Raw genomic sequence first — 17,062 nt, 5'->3', positions numbered from 1 at the left:
AAGACCCAATTGGAACAAAATGTGGGGGGATTAGGGGCCTGATAGAAACAAGCTTTAGTTTAGGTGTCTAAGTGAATTTTGGCAACAAGTTTGAGTGTCTATCGATGCCTTTGGCCAAATTTGAATAAATATGGTAAGTAAAGGTGAAGGTTTATTTTATTTTTCTTATTTTAAAAAAAATAATTTTAAAGGAAAATAATTAAATAAAACTTGTTATTTTATTTTGCTTTTTGTTATGGTATTAGTATTTGTTATTGATAATAATTCTTATTCTCTTTATTATTTTTAGTTTGTCTTCTTCTCTGCGGTTGTTTGAGTCACAGTTCTTCAAAAATAGTCTCTCTATATGTGTAAGTAGCGTCGTCGAAATTCTCATTAAGGGTGATCATCAATATAAAGAAGTAAACATACACGAACTAATCCAAGAGTTCAACATCTGCTATATATATATAAAAAAAAAATATTCAATCATATATAAATCGCATAATTTTTTATCGAAGGGTTTTAGGTAAACCTCTAGCCCCAAGCTAGCTCCACTCTTGGGTCATGTACACATTCATGATTTTCGAATCAATTTTTATATATTTCAACTAATTTCACGAGATATTTGTCACCTTCTATCAATAACAAATATTAACTAATTTTTGTCTATCAAAATTAGGACAAATGAGAACTAGGTTGAGTTTTATTATTGTTGTATGTTAATTTTGTAAATTAATATTTTGAGCTAATAATTTTAATAGTAATATTGGTGAAACCGAGGGAGTATCGAATATTTGGAATTATTTATAAATTATTATATAACTCCCCACAATGTAGTACAGTAGTCAGTACTGACCAATTGAGAAAGACATTTTCGTCATCTGTGTACTTAAAAGAAAAAAATGCAAAATTTGGCTGTAAATTCTTGCAGAAAAATTATTGTTTGTGTAAAAAATTCCAAAAAAGAAAAAAAAAACTCTAATGTGATGTATAGTGTATTTATTTTAATTCAAGCCTGTATGAATTTTTTACGAAATACCTTATATTAATGTGAATTTTACTGACGCATCTAATAATCTCTTTTCTCTAATCACATGATTAATTACTTTATAGATGTTGATTAATTTTGTGCCACTTATATTCACGAAATATTTATGATCATCAATAGTATAACTCCCATGTGTATTAAAAGACATGTATCCAAATAAAATATGCTCTTGTACAATTAAAAGTTATAATGGACTGATAAATATTTTTTCATCGTTGATCAAAAGTTTCGAATGCAAATTTTGCGAACAAAATCACTTTTGATATGAAACGCTTCATATCCGAAGTGAGACTTTTCTATATGAATTTGAATAGTCGAACCTCTAATGCTATGTGTACCGAACACCGAGGGAAAAGTCCATCCTATACATGACACATCATTTCAACTAATGTGTATAAGAGAGCTCACCCAACCATCAACCACTCAAAAGTGACTTCAAAGAAACACTACACAGACTTTTTAAAAACGGCAATGGCCGCATATCGGATTCTCTAAAATAGTGTATTTTTAAAGAATTCGATACGAATATAGCATAGAAAGTGAAGAGTCCGTGCAACTTATCTTCAAACATAAATGTACTACAAACTTCATATATACACTAAACATCTTTAGTGCTCGAAGCAGGAAACATAATAACTTTATTAAACACACTAATCACAAACAAAATACACTCAAAACTCAAACATTAACACAACATTAACCACTACTTAGGCCATAGGGTCTAATACATAAAAACACACATTAATTAGCTTATAAACACAAGTAAAATACTTAATGAGAACCAATTACTAAATGACAAGATTAGCATAATCTAACTTGCCTTTGATATTATTATTTTTTTAACTATAAATATATAGTAATTTCTATATATAGAGTCCATCAAGAGACTCAAATGCCAAAGGATAAAGAAGTTGCCCTTAATTTCATGAAGAAAATGGTAATCACCTTACACCATGGGACTAATCAAGATTAATCTTAATTAATCATGACTATTAATCAAGATTAATCTTCATAATCTGACGATCCCAGTCTTTTTTGTTTGCGCAATAGTTCTTCCTCTTCCTCCATCGAACGAAAATTACTATATATTAAGAAAATTACAGAGTACTTTGATTAACTTATAATAAGGAGGTAATTAATATTTGGTGATGTTCATGAAGACAAATATATAAAGAGTGAAATGAAGGTGACTTAATTAGTAGCTAGGGAGAATATAATTAATGTGATCACTTTTAGGTAAAGTACAAATAAAAATGAACCAACATGGGTTGTGGACCTGTGGTGCAGTGGTGAGACTATTTTATCCTTAACAAGAGGTCTCGGATTCGAGCCCTGAGTATAGAGAAAATCTTGTTGGGAACGTCACTCCCAGAATGAGCCCTACAGTGCGCGATCCGAATTAATCGTGACGAACACTAGGTGGGACACCAAAAAAAATGAAGGTACCTTATTAGGGATATGCCATTGGTACCTCTTACAATATCAGAAATTGCTTTAGGTCATATATTTAAATTATAACTGCGTCATTCTAGAATTATTTTTAAAATTTTGTTATATAAATTTCTGATCTCGTTACTAGCTATATATATACCTGTACATATCTTTATCTAAATGTTGAATAGAATTGGAAAAAAAGCAGTACACTATATATGTTATAGTACAAATTTTAGTGAAAACTTCGAAGCTCGTACTACTAATATATACTCCCGTTGTCCAAAATTATCCGTCCCAAATTGAGATAACACATTAATTAAAAAAAAATAATTAATAACATGTCTAGTTTACCATAATACCCTTGTTAAATGATGTTTACAATTTAATTTGAAGAAAAAGTAATTAATGCAAAAGGTAAAACATGAAAAAAAAAATTGTCTTGTCCTAATTAATAAAAAAAGACAAGTAAAATGGGACAATAAATTAGGAAATTTGGGACTGAGGGATTACTTTAATTTTATTGCGTAATGCTCTTTATAATAGTACAAATTTTAATGAAACTTGGAAGCTTGTACTACTAATATATACATTAATTTGATTTATATATCTTTATAATAGTACAAATTTTAATGAAACTTGGAAGGTTGTACTACTAATATATACATTAATTTGATTTATATATTTTTTATAATAGTACAAATTTTAATGAAACTTGAAAGCCTGTACTACTAATATATACATTAATTTGATTTATATATTTTTATAATAGTACAAATTTTAATGAAAATTGGAAGCTTGTACTAATACTAATATATACTTTAATTTGATTGCGTAATATATACTAATATCTAATATATATATAATATTTGATCCAAGAAAATTTGAATAAAGTATGTGATACCCTGTTGATGAGTTGGTATATATAACTCCTATATGTATATTAAAGAGTGTTATATATAATCAAATAAAAATAAGTAATCACACCACGAAAGATTGTGGTAAAATGGTACGTATCCATCCTTATTTAGAGATTTTGAATTTGAGAAAAATTGATCGAAAATGAAATCATTTTTGACAAAGTGCGCACTTTGCCTACAAATAGAATTTTTTGCACAAATTCAGATTAATTAAAATCCAAGTGAATATCTAAAAATAAAATATGAGTTTAAGATATATACTACAACTTCATACATTAATTCCAACAACCTTTCTTGCTTTACATAGCTAGAAATCATAATGCTATAAAATATTAATTTAAGCTATATACGTCGTCAGGTTCGTTACAAGAAATTTACATGTAAATCTTTTTACACTGTAGAATTAAAATAAGACGAAGCTACCTGTTATAACCAAAAAAAGATAACCTATAATGGTTGATATATAAAAATTTCTTACACTAATGATGTATATATATAACCTAAACTCATAGAACAAACACACTCAAATATTAATACAATAACACTAAGCCATTATTATTTGGCCATAGGCCTAATGCATAAAACACTTAATTTTAAAGTAGATTACAAACACATACAACATTTATAGTAAGAAAAAACTCAACAAAGAACTAAGTAAAGATATGATTAATTACCATAATAATCTACCTTAACAATAATTTTAAGTCCTAATATAGAGCCTATCAAGAGACTCAAATGCCAAAGGATAAAGAAGTTGCCCTTAATCAAGATTAATAATCTTAATCATGATTATTAATCAAGATTCTTCATGAATTAATGATAATAGTTCCCACTACACATCACAAAAAAAAAACATTTTTTGCGGCCACCTTTTTATTATATCTTCATCTAACGATCTCAGTCTTTTTTGTTTGCGCAATAGTTCTTCCTCTTCCTCTTCCTCCATCGAATGAAAACTACAATAATCAAGTACTTTGACTTATAAGGATGAAATGTTTTTTTGTTTTTGATTTTTCACCTGGTGTTCGGTATCCACATTGGAGCCTTGAATAATCCGATTCACGCGTTGCAGGGCTCAGGGATAGCGCTTCCAACAGAATTTTCTCACTCAAATCGAGACATCTAATTAAGGATGAAGCAGTCTTGATGTTGGTACAAGGATGAAATGTTGGTGATGTTCGTGAAGGCAAATATAAAGAGTGAAATGAAGGTGACTTAAGTAGGGAGAATATGATCACTTTTATATTTATTTAAAAGAAGAACAAAATGAAAGTAGGAAAAAAAATTTAAAAAATGAGAAGTTAGTTGACAAGTGTAGAATCTTATAAGGGATATGCCAATTGGTACCTCTTATATTACAAAAAAAAAAAAAAAAAGTTATTTCTATTAATGGCCTCATATTCCTTTTCCACCCTTCAATTTTTCTTAATAGTCATGCAGCTTTATTTTTTTTATAACTATTGCAAAAATAATAGTAATATATTTTTTAACGAATCGGAGCAACAAAGGGTTGAATCTCAATGGATCGTTGTATGCAAAAATAATAATATGTTCAGTGAAATTTCATAAGATTTGAGTGTAGAGTGTATGTAAATTTTACCACTATTTTGGAGAAGTAGTTAGATATTTTGTTTTCAGAGGACCCTCGGTTCAAGTACAGCAAATCCAAGTACAAGTCATGTAAAATATTTGTTGTTTAATTTATTATATTATAACAGGGTGAAATCATCATTTACAAGGCGGAATTTTAGGAGACTAAATTAAGTAGGCGTTTGGCGATAAATATTATTCACAATATTTGGAAATATATTTTCACTTTGTTCCAGAATATTTGTTTGGCCACAAAAACCAAAAACATATTCGGAAATACGGTTTAACAATTTTTTATTTCTTGAAAAACACCTTTTTATAAAAGAGTACATTCAAAGTTTAAAATATTTTTGAAAATAGTATGAAAAAACACAATTTCAACTCTTTTTTCAACTTTAAAAATACCAAATAAAGTGAATATGTTTTAATTTTCATGGTCAAACAATCCTAAGTATAAAGAACTATTTACTATTAATGAATGTGATAGGATGAAAACGAATGTAATATTTCTATTCTTAATTAGAATTTTCTAATTCGAAACTTAATATTATATAACAATTAACAAAAATACATTCAACAAATATATATTATTATTCAATTCTTATATTATAATTTCAATATAACTCGTTGATCAATATCCTTTAAATTATTAGAATAGAATTTTAAAAAGCATTTTTAAGGTGACATTAAGGCTGTGCAAAAATCAAATCGATCAATAAACTGAACCGATAAAAATGTTATTGGGTTATTGGTATTAGGTTATCGGGTTAACGATTTTTTATTGGTTTTATATAAAATTTTATTGAGTAAATGGTTCAATATCGATTTTAGCTTATTGGGTTATCGATTAAAACGATACCCAATAAAGATACACTAAGTTATTGTTTTATCTCTATTTATGTTATATATTTAAATATCTCTCTCTATATATCTCTATCTCTATCTCTATCTATCTATCTATCTATCTATATATATATATATATATATATATATATTATATGAACTACTAATTCATAATTTAGTGATTCACAAAGTATTAACCTATTCAGGACAACAAAGGCACAATATAAAGTTCGGCTATTATCGTAATAAAAAGCTTGAAGCATTTATAGCTTCCAACAATTAGGATTTAATTTTTTTCTTAACTAACATTCAGTTCAAGTTTGAAGATTCTTATAAAATAAAATGCATTGCGTAGGTTTTGACGGTAATTAAGATTTTATTTTTTTATGTTAGTTGTTACTATTTTTATTTTATAAGTATTTTCTTATTGGTTAAACCGAAAATCAAACCGTTAAGGACCAAAAATCGATAAACCGAAACCGATAAGAAAATATCTTATTAGTTGGTTATTGATTTTACATATTTAAAAATTAAAAACCGATAAACTAAATCAATAACATGTAAAATCGAACCGAACCGACGAATGCACACACTAGTGACATAAGCAGTACTATCAGTTAGTACATTTTTTTATTATGAATCTTAGAAACTTGTACAGTTGTACTACTAAAATATAGTACTACTTTAATTTGATTGCGTAATGCTCTTAATAGGTCAAATTTTTTTCTTTATAAAATCAAATTGTGTTTATTATATAATTGAACTTCTTTATATATTCATAAAAATTTAGACACAAACCCCCATATTTGTTTGTTTGATGACGTTTATTAAATTTGATTTTCACTCGGTATTCGGTATTCCGTATTCGTAGACCATATTCACTCGGTATCATGCTCTAAATATGATCTTTTAATTATTGAACTTGTTTTTTTTTTAATTAATTAACTTAAAGATGTATACAAAGATAAGTAGTATAACATAGCTATATACACTCATAGTGACGGATGCAGAATTTTCATTAGGGAAGTTCGTCAAACATTATATATACATAAAGAAATTGATTTTATGTTTTGCAAGGCTTAATTTTTTCGCGTAGACTCACTAAGTAAGGTAAGACTTGGAAACAACCTCTTATAGATACGCAAGGTAAGACTGCATACAATAGACTCTTATGATCGGGCCCTACGCATAGCAAGGACTTTAGTGCACCGGACCATCTTTTTTTCAGTGGAGAGTAGAAAGGAGGTGTAATTTCAAAGGGAAATATGAAACTTGTATTAAATCTTGAACAACTTGAACACTCTCAGCGAAATTCCTAACTTCGCGACAACGCCACATTAGGGGCGTTGCTACGTATATCAAAGAGTGGTCGATTCAACACCCTTTTTCGAAAATTATACAGTGTATATAGGTCAAATCTTTCTCAAAGTATCCTTTCTCATCTGATTCTTTATTGCCTGTATCTTGATTAAGTTATTCTGACAATAAATTACAATGGTAATGTATGTGCTAAGCTAGACTATATCGCTCGTACTCTGCAAAAATGTTGCCGCACCTGTGTTAGATCCTCGAACAATGTAGTACTTTTGGATGATCTGACACGCACCTGAGGCTTTTTAAAGAGTCCGAGCAACATAGATTGTGCTACGTAAAGATGTTAGGACAAAAGCGCCACAAGAATGCTAACGATATTCAAGAGAACCACCTCTTTCCACTCTTAACTGCCTTTAGTTTCATAACAAGATCTTCCCTCTGTGCTTCTACTTCAGCATACTTGAGACTCATTTGAAAGTATCGCTCGCGAAGGTCTTTTAGTTCTGCCTCTAGTAAAGACTTTGTTTGTTCGAACCTTTTCACCATTTCACTGTCCGCGTCTAGCTTCTTAGAGGTCGGTGAATTCCCTCTACGCTCCTCGGTCTTGAACCTACATGCATAAACAAGAATAGCAGCTTAAAAATATGTAGCAGAAATCCTAAGTTCTATATTTATTTTAATAAATGACTTGTTTCATCGACCAGACTTGGTTTCTTTGTCTCCTTAGGACTCAACGATAAGGTGGTCCGAGCCTATAGAACGGATCTTATTCAAGTAAGGATGTTAAGTTCTATACTGAGATGATGGATCGTTTGGTAAACATTCCGAAAGGTAGTAAAAGATTGATAATTCTACCTCGACATGTTTATAGCTTTAATCCTTTTTTATCTGTGAAAACATGACTTCAGTTTGCTCGTATGACTTACATTCTCTCTGGTCGTTATAATGAACCGAACAAGAGATGGGACTGCATGATTGTACTTAGAATGCAAAGCTTTTGTATAGGATGATATTACATGTAAAAGAAAATTCGGAGTTGTGTCTTATACATACCTTTGAAGCTGAATTTTGTACTTCTTATTTGACTCTAATGCTTCAGCTAGCTTGTTCTCAAGCAACCGTATTCTAGCCAAGTAATCCGCTTCAACAGAAGAGACAATTCCATCGGAGGAACCGTTTTCACCCTGAAAGAATATAAGTATTTTTAAAGAGCAACGATGGAGTTATAAGCATTTGACGGGGAAAACTTGAAACTCAAAATACCAGCGCCAGTGGTGATATATTGTGCTTCCGACTATGTTGATCAGACTCGTCAAAAATGCTGCCAGGTGCATGTTGGATCCTCCAAACATAGTGCTCTTTGGGAGGATCCAATACAGGTGTGCCAACATTCTTGGAGAGTCCGAGCAACGTATTGCTTTTAAAGATGAAACTGAATAGACGAGTAAGAAAGAGCACCTCTGAATGAAGTCGATCCACCCGAAGTTCTTGCTTTTGAGGTGCTCTATTGAAGTTAGTGTACTTACTGATGCTCTTTGGAGTATCATTCTGTTCAAACTGCAAATGAACATGAAGTTTTGTTATTCATCCGTATTTTAAGTTAAGCGAAAAGCAATAAAAACATAAAGAAAGAATCTCGTAATAAGCTAACCTTTTTGGCGTATAATTTTTTCTCTTCCTCCATCATTTTCACTTCTGCTTCAAGTGCTTGAACTTTCCTCAACAAGTTATCCTTCTCCTCTTCCATCTTGTATATTTTCTGCCGATATTGCTCGTTGTCTCTCTTAGTTTCACTAAGCTCATTTTTCAAATCAGCTACTTGTGCACGGAATCTCTCCTTTTCAGCTAACTCACTTTCCATTTGCTCGACTTTTTCTTCCAAGAAAGTTTTCTTTCGATTGCTGTTCTCCAGATCCGACAAGACTTTCTGTAAGTCGGACATCTTACCAGCAAACGAGGCCTTCTCAGCCTTCATTTCTTCACAATCTCCGGATATTTTCTCCATTGATGCTTCTAACTTTTCCTTTTCGGACATGCACTTTGTGAGTTTGCTCTTCAGATTGAACACTTCATCCTTTAGCTCCTTTGTTTTCTGCAACTGAAATTTCAGATTAGCACTTTCTTCATAAAGCTTTTGATGTTCATAGCGTGAAAGAGTGAGCTGCAACTCAAGGTCATTAATGCTCGTCTTAAGCTTTTCCTCCTTTGCCCTATAATTTGGTAAAAGTTTCAAAATCTTTGCATGATCAACCATCAGCTTCTCATAACTTTGTCTTGAAGCAGCAAGCTCCTTCTCAGTCGATGTAAATTTTGATTGAACGTCTTCAAGTACAGATACTAGCTTTTCTTTATCAGCACGTAAACTGGAAACTTCAGAAGCAGCGTCAGAAGCTAATCTCCTTTCCTCATCCATTTCAGAAATTTGCTTCATTAGTTGTTCAACCTCTTTCTCGAGTCTCTCAACTTCCATCATCTTCTCTGAATATTTTTGGTTAGACAAACTTTCTTGTTGCTCGAGTTTCTCAATTTCGTTCTTGTTCTCTTGAATGAGTTCGTTTAGTTCCGCATTCATCCTCTCCTCTTTCAATGAAAAATCTTTCCACATTGAATTGAGATTTTCTTCTAGAGCTTTAACCTTTATCAAGCTATTAGACAAGCTTTTCTGTGATTCATGCAGTTGAGCTTCTAGCTGCACACGAAGCTCATACTGTTCCACGTTCTTTCTTTCAAGTAGATTCCGCAAAGATTCTTGCAACTTTTCATTCTCGTTCATGAGTCGTGCACATTCTTCTCGAGCTTGTGACCATAGGATCTGCATGTCTTTTAATTCTTCTTTGAGATCAGCAATGCTTGTTTTCGTCTCACTATCCAACTTCCCCATTTCTTCTTGAAGATTCATTATGATAGTCCTGGATTCTTCCAATTCTGATTGACGAGATTCTTCCTCAACAGTCATGAGCCTAATTTTTGCTTCCATATTTTCGTTCTTCTCAGTCAATCCTACTAACCGATCCTCCAATGTATGTTTCTCACTTTCGAGCTGAGCTAGTTTGCTTTCCAGAAGCTTGTTCTCAGAAACCCGGGCATCCAAGCAACTAGAGGTGATGGCACTTTCTCTCGAGATGATTTTCATGTTTTCTTCCACCTGATCCCTTTCCATTTGAAGACCAGCTACTTTACTTTCTAGTTCTCTTTGATGCTCCAAAAGGCGGCTTTTCTCCTCTTCATGTCTTTGTAACTCAGCCTGTAGCTTATCTTTTTGATCTAACTCTTTTAGATGACCGGAACATTGAATTTGTTGTTCTTCCTTTGAGCTCTCATGTGCTTGAACCTCAAGACTGTAAGCTTCGAGCTTTCTATTCCTCTCCTGGATCTCCTGTTCGTGCTGTTTAAGACATTCCTCGCATTCAACAAATCTTGTTTCTAAGAGATTGTTCAGGTCATACAGATTCGTAAGGACACAGTCGGTTGTCAATAGTTTTGAAGATATTGCAACGTCCTCGCTCAAAATTGCCAAGTTTTCCAGGTGATGTTTGCACTGATCACTAACGCTGGAAGAAAGTTGACTCCACGGTCTCTTTAGATGGTGGAAAGCTACTTCAAGTTGCTTCACTAATTCAATGGACTTTTCGGAGTTTTCAATTTCACCAACTTTTTCCACAGGTGTCCGTGTGCGTTCACTACCGGACTCCTTAAACTTGATGAGAAGGTCCAGGTTTTCCTCAGTAAGCTCAGCACAATCCCTCTCGAGCTCTTGTACTTTCTCTCGTAATGCTTCAATCTCTCTTACTAGCTCAGTGCTAGCTTTCTCGGAGTGTCCATTCTCCGTCTGTCTGTTCATTCTCCGTTCACTCTCAAGCTCATGATTTTTGTCTTGTAACGACTTTTTGAGAGATTGAACACTTCTTTGCAATGACTCTTCAGATTCATCCTGTTCTCGTGAATCTTCTGCCGTGTCAGCTAACCTCAGATGCAGAGATGAAAATTTCTCTATTTCCACTTTCTGCTGTTCGATAGTTTCTTCCAGCTCCTGAAGAAGCGAGAGTAGCTCGATGTTTGATTCTTGACTTCCTTTCAGTTGTAACGCTAAGCTAGCATTCAACTCCTGCTGATGTCTTATTTCATTTTCCAGTTCCTCCTTCTGACCTCTCGGTTGAAATATCGAATCCTCTCCCATATCGCGTTTTTCTGTTGACTTCTCCAACATTAGTTTGAGATTCTCGATCTCTCTTTTCAAGGTACCTTGCTCCGAATAGGCAGCTGAGAGATCCATCACCAAGTCTGCTTGCTTTTTCGACTGAGACGTGAATTCCTCTCTCAGTATGTCCAAATCGAGCATAAGCTTCCGAGCATTTCTCTCCCACATCTTGGCTTCTATTCGGAGTTCTTCAATCGTATCTTCTGCAGCCTCCAGAAGGTTTCTCGAAGAGCCTGAATTCGTCACAGAAGACGCTGTGAAATCTTTTCTGGCTTTCGTATTGTATGATGATTGATTTGAAACAGTTTGATCATCGATGAACTGATCATTCTGAGGTGAAGTATGGTCAGGACTTGCTCTAACTTGTTTCGATCCTCCATTCTTTAAGTGATTTCTGGAGGGAAGCTTTTCTTTTCGCGTAAAACTCTCAGCTGAGCTAAAGCTGTCATTTGATCCGGATGCCGAGAAACTTTTATCCTGAAATGAAATGAAGGGGTGATTAACCACACAAGACACTGGATGTACATTAGAATTCACTACTTTTAAACTGAGTTCAGTACAACACAGAACAGAAAATTTTTGTATCGTCTGAAATCCGTCTAATGTAGTGAGAAGGTGATAAACAAGATCCAAGCTATGTTGCTCGGACTCTCTAAAAATGGTACCAAATCAGTATCAACGTACTTCTTGATGAAGGAATATCCCATAGGCCAACACCAATAGACTATGTTGCTCGGACTCTCTCGGTAACTCCAAAGAAGTACTACAACCACTATTTTTGGAGGATCCGACACACTATTTTTGAAGAGTCTAAGAAACATAGCTAATATAAGCACATTCAAATGATCGAAGGCAAAAGATTGAATCATAGATACGGAAGGTCTAGTCTAAAATAGTTATGCACTGATTGAGATTTGATCTTAGACGAAATTGATCCTGAAAACTGTATCCGAAATAGATTTCAAATGAATCTACATTAGGTTACATTCGTGAGAATCATACTTCCAAACGAGGATGCGTGATATCCAGGCTTCCCAACTCACATAAATGTTCTGGTTTACCTATCAGAACTGTTCTAAAGTTCAGTACTTAAAAGGTTCATATGGGATCTGTTCACCAGACTAAGTAAGCTCAGATAATATAATTGGCGTATGACTATAATAACAACAGCCCGGTGAACAAAGTATCCCACGTTCATACAGGATTGAATGAAGGGCAGCATCACAAAGGATTGTGATGTAACAAGCCTAAGCTGATGCAAGCATCATTAGTTGATTTCATGGCTCGAACATGTGTGACCTATAAGTCATACGTAGACAGCTTAATCGTTGCAAGTTACTAAATCGGAAGGCTAACAAAAGAAATAAGCAGGTTTTGTCAAGTTCAGCATAATACAGTAAAAATGGATAAAAAATTTGCATTAGTACCTTGATCTCAAATTTGCTTGGACCTGGGTTCGAGCCGGGATCATATGGAAGCACATCACTCCCAGCGGAGAAGTTGCCAGACTCGTTCGATTTACTGTCAACATTGTGATCTAAACCATGCTCTTTCATACCAGAATGTGAAGAATTTGGTTCATCTCTGAAAGTATATAAAGAATATTTAGTTGAAGGGCGATTCACTTTTACTTTATTTAGTATGATGAAGAAGTGAGGATTCATATAGTCGACCCCGACATAGTTAAATTATGACCGAGAATACTTGGGAATTTGACTGTTTTCTTGATACCTGAATTTACTCCTTGGTGTTAGGCAGTGAATTTTCACCTGTAAAACAAGATTGACAAGAATTTATGTTAACAAAAAGTTGAAGTTTTTACGTGGTCCAAGTTTCTAGCTATGTTGCTCGGACCCTTCAAAAATGTTGTCGTACCCATGTTGGATCCTCTAAAAGTGCCTAGCTTTTGAAGGATCCGACATACATCCAGTGGTCCTTTCTAAGAGGACGAGCAACTCTTAGAAAGGAAGTTGGCGGGGAAAATATTGACTTATCGATCATAAGACTTGCCTGTAGTGTTGTTCCGTGATTGCATTTCTTTAAAGGAAGCAAAACAGGAGAAGACATTCTTGAACCAACATATGATGCTAGATTAATTGTTCCCTCTCCGAGTAGGCCTGATCTCGCAGAGCCCTGTGTTGAAGGAGAAATTAAGAAACACGATAGACAAGTCATCTTGAAAGTTCGAGACCTCCCTTTAACTTGACATGTTTTATTCGACGCACAGTGAACTTTTCCTAGTCCTAATTACCCCCGCGAACTTGGCAAAGTCAATTTCACGCCTAAAAGAAGAGTATTCATCTTCTTTGCCAAGTTCAGGGAACGTTTGCACTGAATAAAACGTGTCAAGTTTAGGGGAGTTGCGAGGTATTCAAGTGAGATGAGCTTAAAACGACGCTTGTTATGCCATGTATTACTGTCGATGAAGCAAGGACTTTGATCATACCATTGAAACAACAAACTTGTAGAGAGATTCTTCGAGTTCCATAGAAGAATCATCTTGTGAAATCCACACGGACTCCAAAAGTGTCTCTGGCCACTGGCAGCTTCCGCTTTTCACAAGCGTTTTGCCTAGCTTCGCCACTGTCTTTCCAGTTTCTACACAGATTACAGACAACGATAGCCTGTCCCATCCTTTCGGTACCTATCTCATTACAACATTAAATCAACTGTCAGCGACCATTTGTATCTCTCCTGCATTCTTATATCGACAAGCTAAATGAAACCACACATTGGAGCTCTTTAGTACAATTAAACAAACTAAAACAACAGCATTTGGGGGAAAATAGAAATCCGTAAGCATTATATCAGATTATACGCTGGTGCAAGTTGGAGGAAAGGTTGACCGCGCCAATGATGCTTAGCTGGTCTTTACGGATGATCAGCCATGACGGAAGCATCCTTCAATGAACTCGTGACAATGTGGGAGGAAACTGCTGCGTCCAGACTTTATGTAGCTCAGACTCTTCAAAAATACAGTTGGGGTGTGTCGGATCCTTCAAAAAGTTAAGCATTTTGGCATGATCCAACAAGGGCGCGACTACACTATTGGAGAGTCCGAGCAAGATAGGTTCCAGAACACTACGAAAACTTGTTATAGACAAAATCCTTTGTAAAAATACTACACATCCCTTGGCTCAAAGTTTTCAAAATCAATCTTTTTCGGTTTTCGTTTACTTATGAATTAAGTTACACAGAAACTATACAATCATCAAATAATCACACATAATATCTAAAAAGGGCAGCCCGGTGCACTAGAGCTACCACTATGCACAGTGTCCGGGGAAGGGCCTCACCACAAGAGTGTATCGTACGCAGCCTTCCCTTGCATTTCTGCCAAAGGCTGTTTCCAAGGCTTGATACAAGTCAAGATCACAGTAAAGTTTTCCGTGAACAGGAGGTCACGTGTTCAAGCCTTGGAAACAGCTTCTGGCAGAAATACAAGGTAAGGCGGCATACAATACACCCTTGTGGTGGGGCCCTTCCCCGAACACCGTGCATAGCGGTAGCTTAGTGCACCGGGTTGCCCTTACAAGTCAAGATCACCTATTTTAGCTCAACCATTAACAACCATCCTATCACTGGATGATCGATCACATATCGATCATCCTTCTTATGAACATGATGATCAACTACGGTGTCAAGCCAGGTGCGGAGCAACAGTTCTGCTTAGTATGTCGGCAGAACTCAGTAGCTTTGGCTCAAACCGTTTATGTGTTTAAAAATGTAGTTATATGGACAGTAAACTCTCGTTTTTAGAATTCATAACCCGTAAACTTAAAATCCTTGTTCCGCCTCTGACTATGTTATCGAGATATTACCAATATGCTAATGCAATTCAGATATTTTATTAAATAAAAAGAACCAATAGAACAAAGCTAAGCCAGTAACAAAAACTGAATCAAGAACATCAACTTTCTCTAAGTTTTGTATCATCCCAATGATAAAGCTACAGTCTTTATTTAAAAAAAAAAACAAGTGTTAATTACAAATACAACACAACAATCAGTCACTGTTGAATACCAGTAGAGCTGTGAATACGGGTTGACTCAGTCCATCCGGGCTAAGTCCATATGGGCTTTGGAGTTTGATGGGTCGGGCTGGGCTGACTCATCAACATGATGGGCGGAAAATAGCAAGCCCAATCAATCACACTGTGGGCTGCGGGCTTTCACGGGCCAACCCACTTTTAAAATATATTATTTTTATAATCCTAATTTAAATTTTAAATTGTTAATTACATAAATATTTACAACATAATATTACATGAAGCTACTACTTGTTAATCAAGTATCAAATTTATAAAAAAAAATGTAGCATTGTTCCTAAACAACAACGACAATATATTCAGTTTAATCTCATAAGTGCGGTCTGGAAAGAATAGTGCATACGTCACCTTGTAAAAGTAGAGAGACTGTTTCCGATAGACGCTCGACTCAAGAAAAACATTTCAAAGAAGTTTTGGAAAAAGAAAACACGTAAGCGCGATAACCAAAGTACAACAAACAACGTATAGTAACAGAAATCGAAGAACAAGAAACTACGAAGAGAAAAGTACCTGAAGTACTTGGAAATTGGAAAATCTGAAATCAACCCTTTCACCTGATTTTTCCTGCTTATTATTTTGCTTATGTAACTTGTACATTTTTCTCTTTATCACCTTAGTGATTATATTTTCTTGAAATGTGATATAAACAATAAAATGACACTAAATTTGAAAATACAATAAGAATCAAAAATGCATTTGAAGGACCAAAAAGAAAATAGAGAAGTTAGTTAGTTGGTTGGTCTTTATTTATGAACTTGTCATGGGGTGTAACATTGTTTTCTATCATTGTGTTTATAATTTATTATAAGTTAAGTAATTTGTGTTGTTTGACACTCAAATAGAAAGTTGTCTTGTAATAGTACATTCCCTTTTTTTTTTTTTTTTTTTTTTTTTTTGGGTGTTTGGTATCCTCTTTTCGACTCAACTAGGGGAAGGAGCGGAGTTGGGTAGGGCCGAGGCAATTTTTTTTAGTTTTTTGTTTGGTGTTTGGTATCCGCTTTTCGACTCGATTAAGGGCAAAAGCGGAGTTCGGTAGGGCCGAGGCGATTTTTTTTGGTTTTTTGTTCGGTGTTTGGTATCCGCTTTTTGACTCGACTAGGGGCATGAGCGGAGTTGGGTAGGGCCGAGGCGATTTTTTCTGGTTTTATGTCTGGTGTTTGGTATCTGTTTTTTGACTCGACTAGGGACATGGGCGGAGTTAGGTAGGGCCAAGGCATTTTTTTGGTTTTCTGTCTGGTGTTTGGTATCCGCTTTTCGACTCGACTAGGGGCAGGAGCGGAGTTGGGTAGGAGCGAGGTGGTTTATCTGAACCCCTTTGGCGAAAAATTATAGTATTGTTTATACTTTATTAAATTTATTTTTATGTATATATAATAGATGTTTACGTTGCATATTTGGACATGTTCAGTGAAAATTCTGCTTCAACCAATGACTAGGTGCATAACCTAATGGTTTTGATTCAAATCGTGTATTAAATAAATTTCTTAAAGACAAATCAATAATGTTTAAATATTATTAATTTAGAACGATAACTCAAAAGGAACTAAACTCTCAAATCAATAATCTTTAAATTTTGACACCGCTTCAAGATGATTAATCTGAATTTGCATCGAAAAATTCTCTCCTCTTAAAGTACTTCTCATTAAATAAAACTTAATTTTTAAAGCTCGAACTCGAAACATCTCGTA

The 17,062-nt window shown here is 34.2% G+C and overlaps 1 protein-coding gene across 1 annotated transcript; it reads right to left on the bottom strand.

The window, feature by feature from the left end:
* Positions 1-7,006: 7,006 nt before the first annotated feature.
* LOC107841724 (interaptin) lies at positions 7,007-16,160 on the bottom strand. Its single transcript, XM_016685565.2, has 9 exons — positions 15,885-16,160; positions 13,773-13,970; positions 13,337-13,459; positions 13,058-13,095; positions 12,754-12,910; positions 8,780-11,803; positions 8,587-8,685; positions 8,182-8,312; positions 7,007-7,738 (listed from the first exon to the last, which is right to left on the bottom strand). The coding sequence occupies exons 1-9, from the start codon at positions 15,969-15,971 to the stop codon at positions 7,507-7,509; spliced, it is 4,089 nt and encodes a 1,362-aa protein (XP_016541051.2). The 5' UTR covers positions 15,972-16,160; the 3' UTR covers positions 7,007-7,506.
* Between the last annotated feature and the right edge of the window lie 902 nt (positions 16,161-17,062).

The sequence above is a fragment of the Capsicum annuum genome, chromosome 9 (assembly GCF_002878395.1).
Source record: "Capsicum annuum cultivar UCD-10X-F1 chromosome 9, UCD10Xv1.1, whole genome shotgun sequence".
Classification (NCBI taxonomy): Eukaryota; Viridiplantae; Streptophyta; class Magnoliopsida; order Solanales; family Solanaceae; genus Capsicum; species Capsicum annuum.
Note: the sequence above shows the minus strand (reverse complement) of the source record. Positions and strands in the feature narration are given on the sequence as shown.

Coding starts and splice junctions, on each gene's coding strand:
- LOC107841724 (XM_016685565.2), bottom strand. CDS start 15,971: ATGTACAAGTTACATAAGCAAAATAATAAGCAGGAAAAATCAGGTGAA. Junction 13,971..15,884: donor CCAATTTCCAAGTACTTCAG/GTACTTTTCTCT, acceptor GTAATGAGATAG/GTACCGAAAGGATGGGACAG. Junction 11,804..12,753: donor CAAGCAAATTTGAGATCAAG/GTACTAATGCAA, acceptor ATTTCATTTCAG/GATAAAAGTTTCTCGGCATC.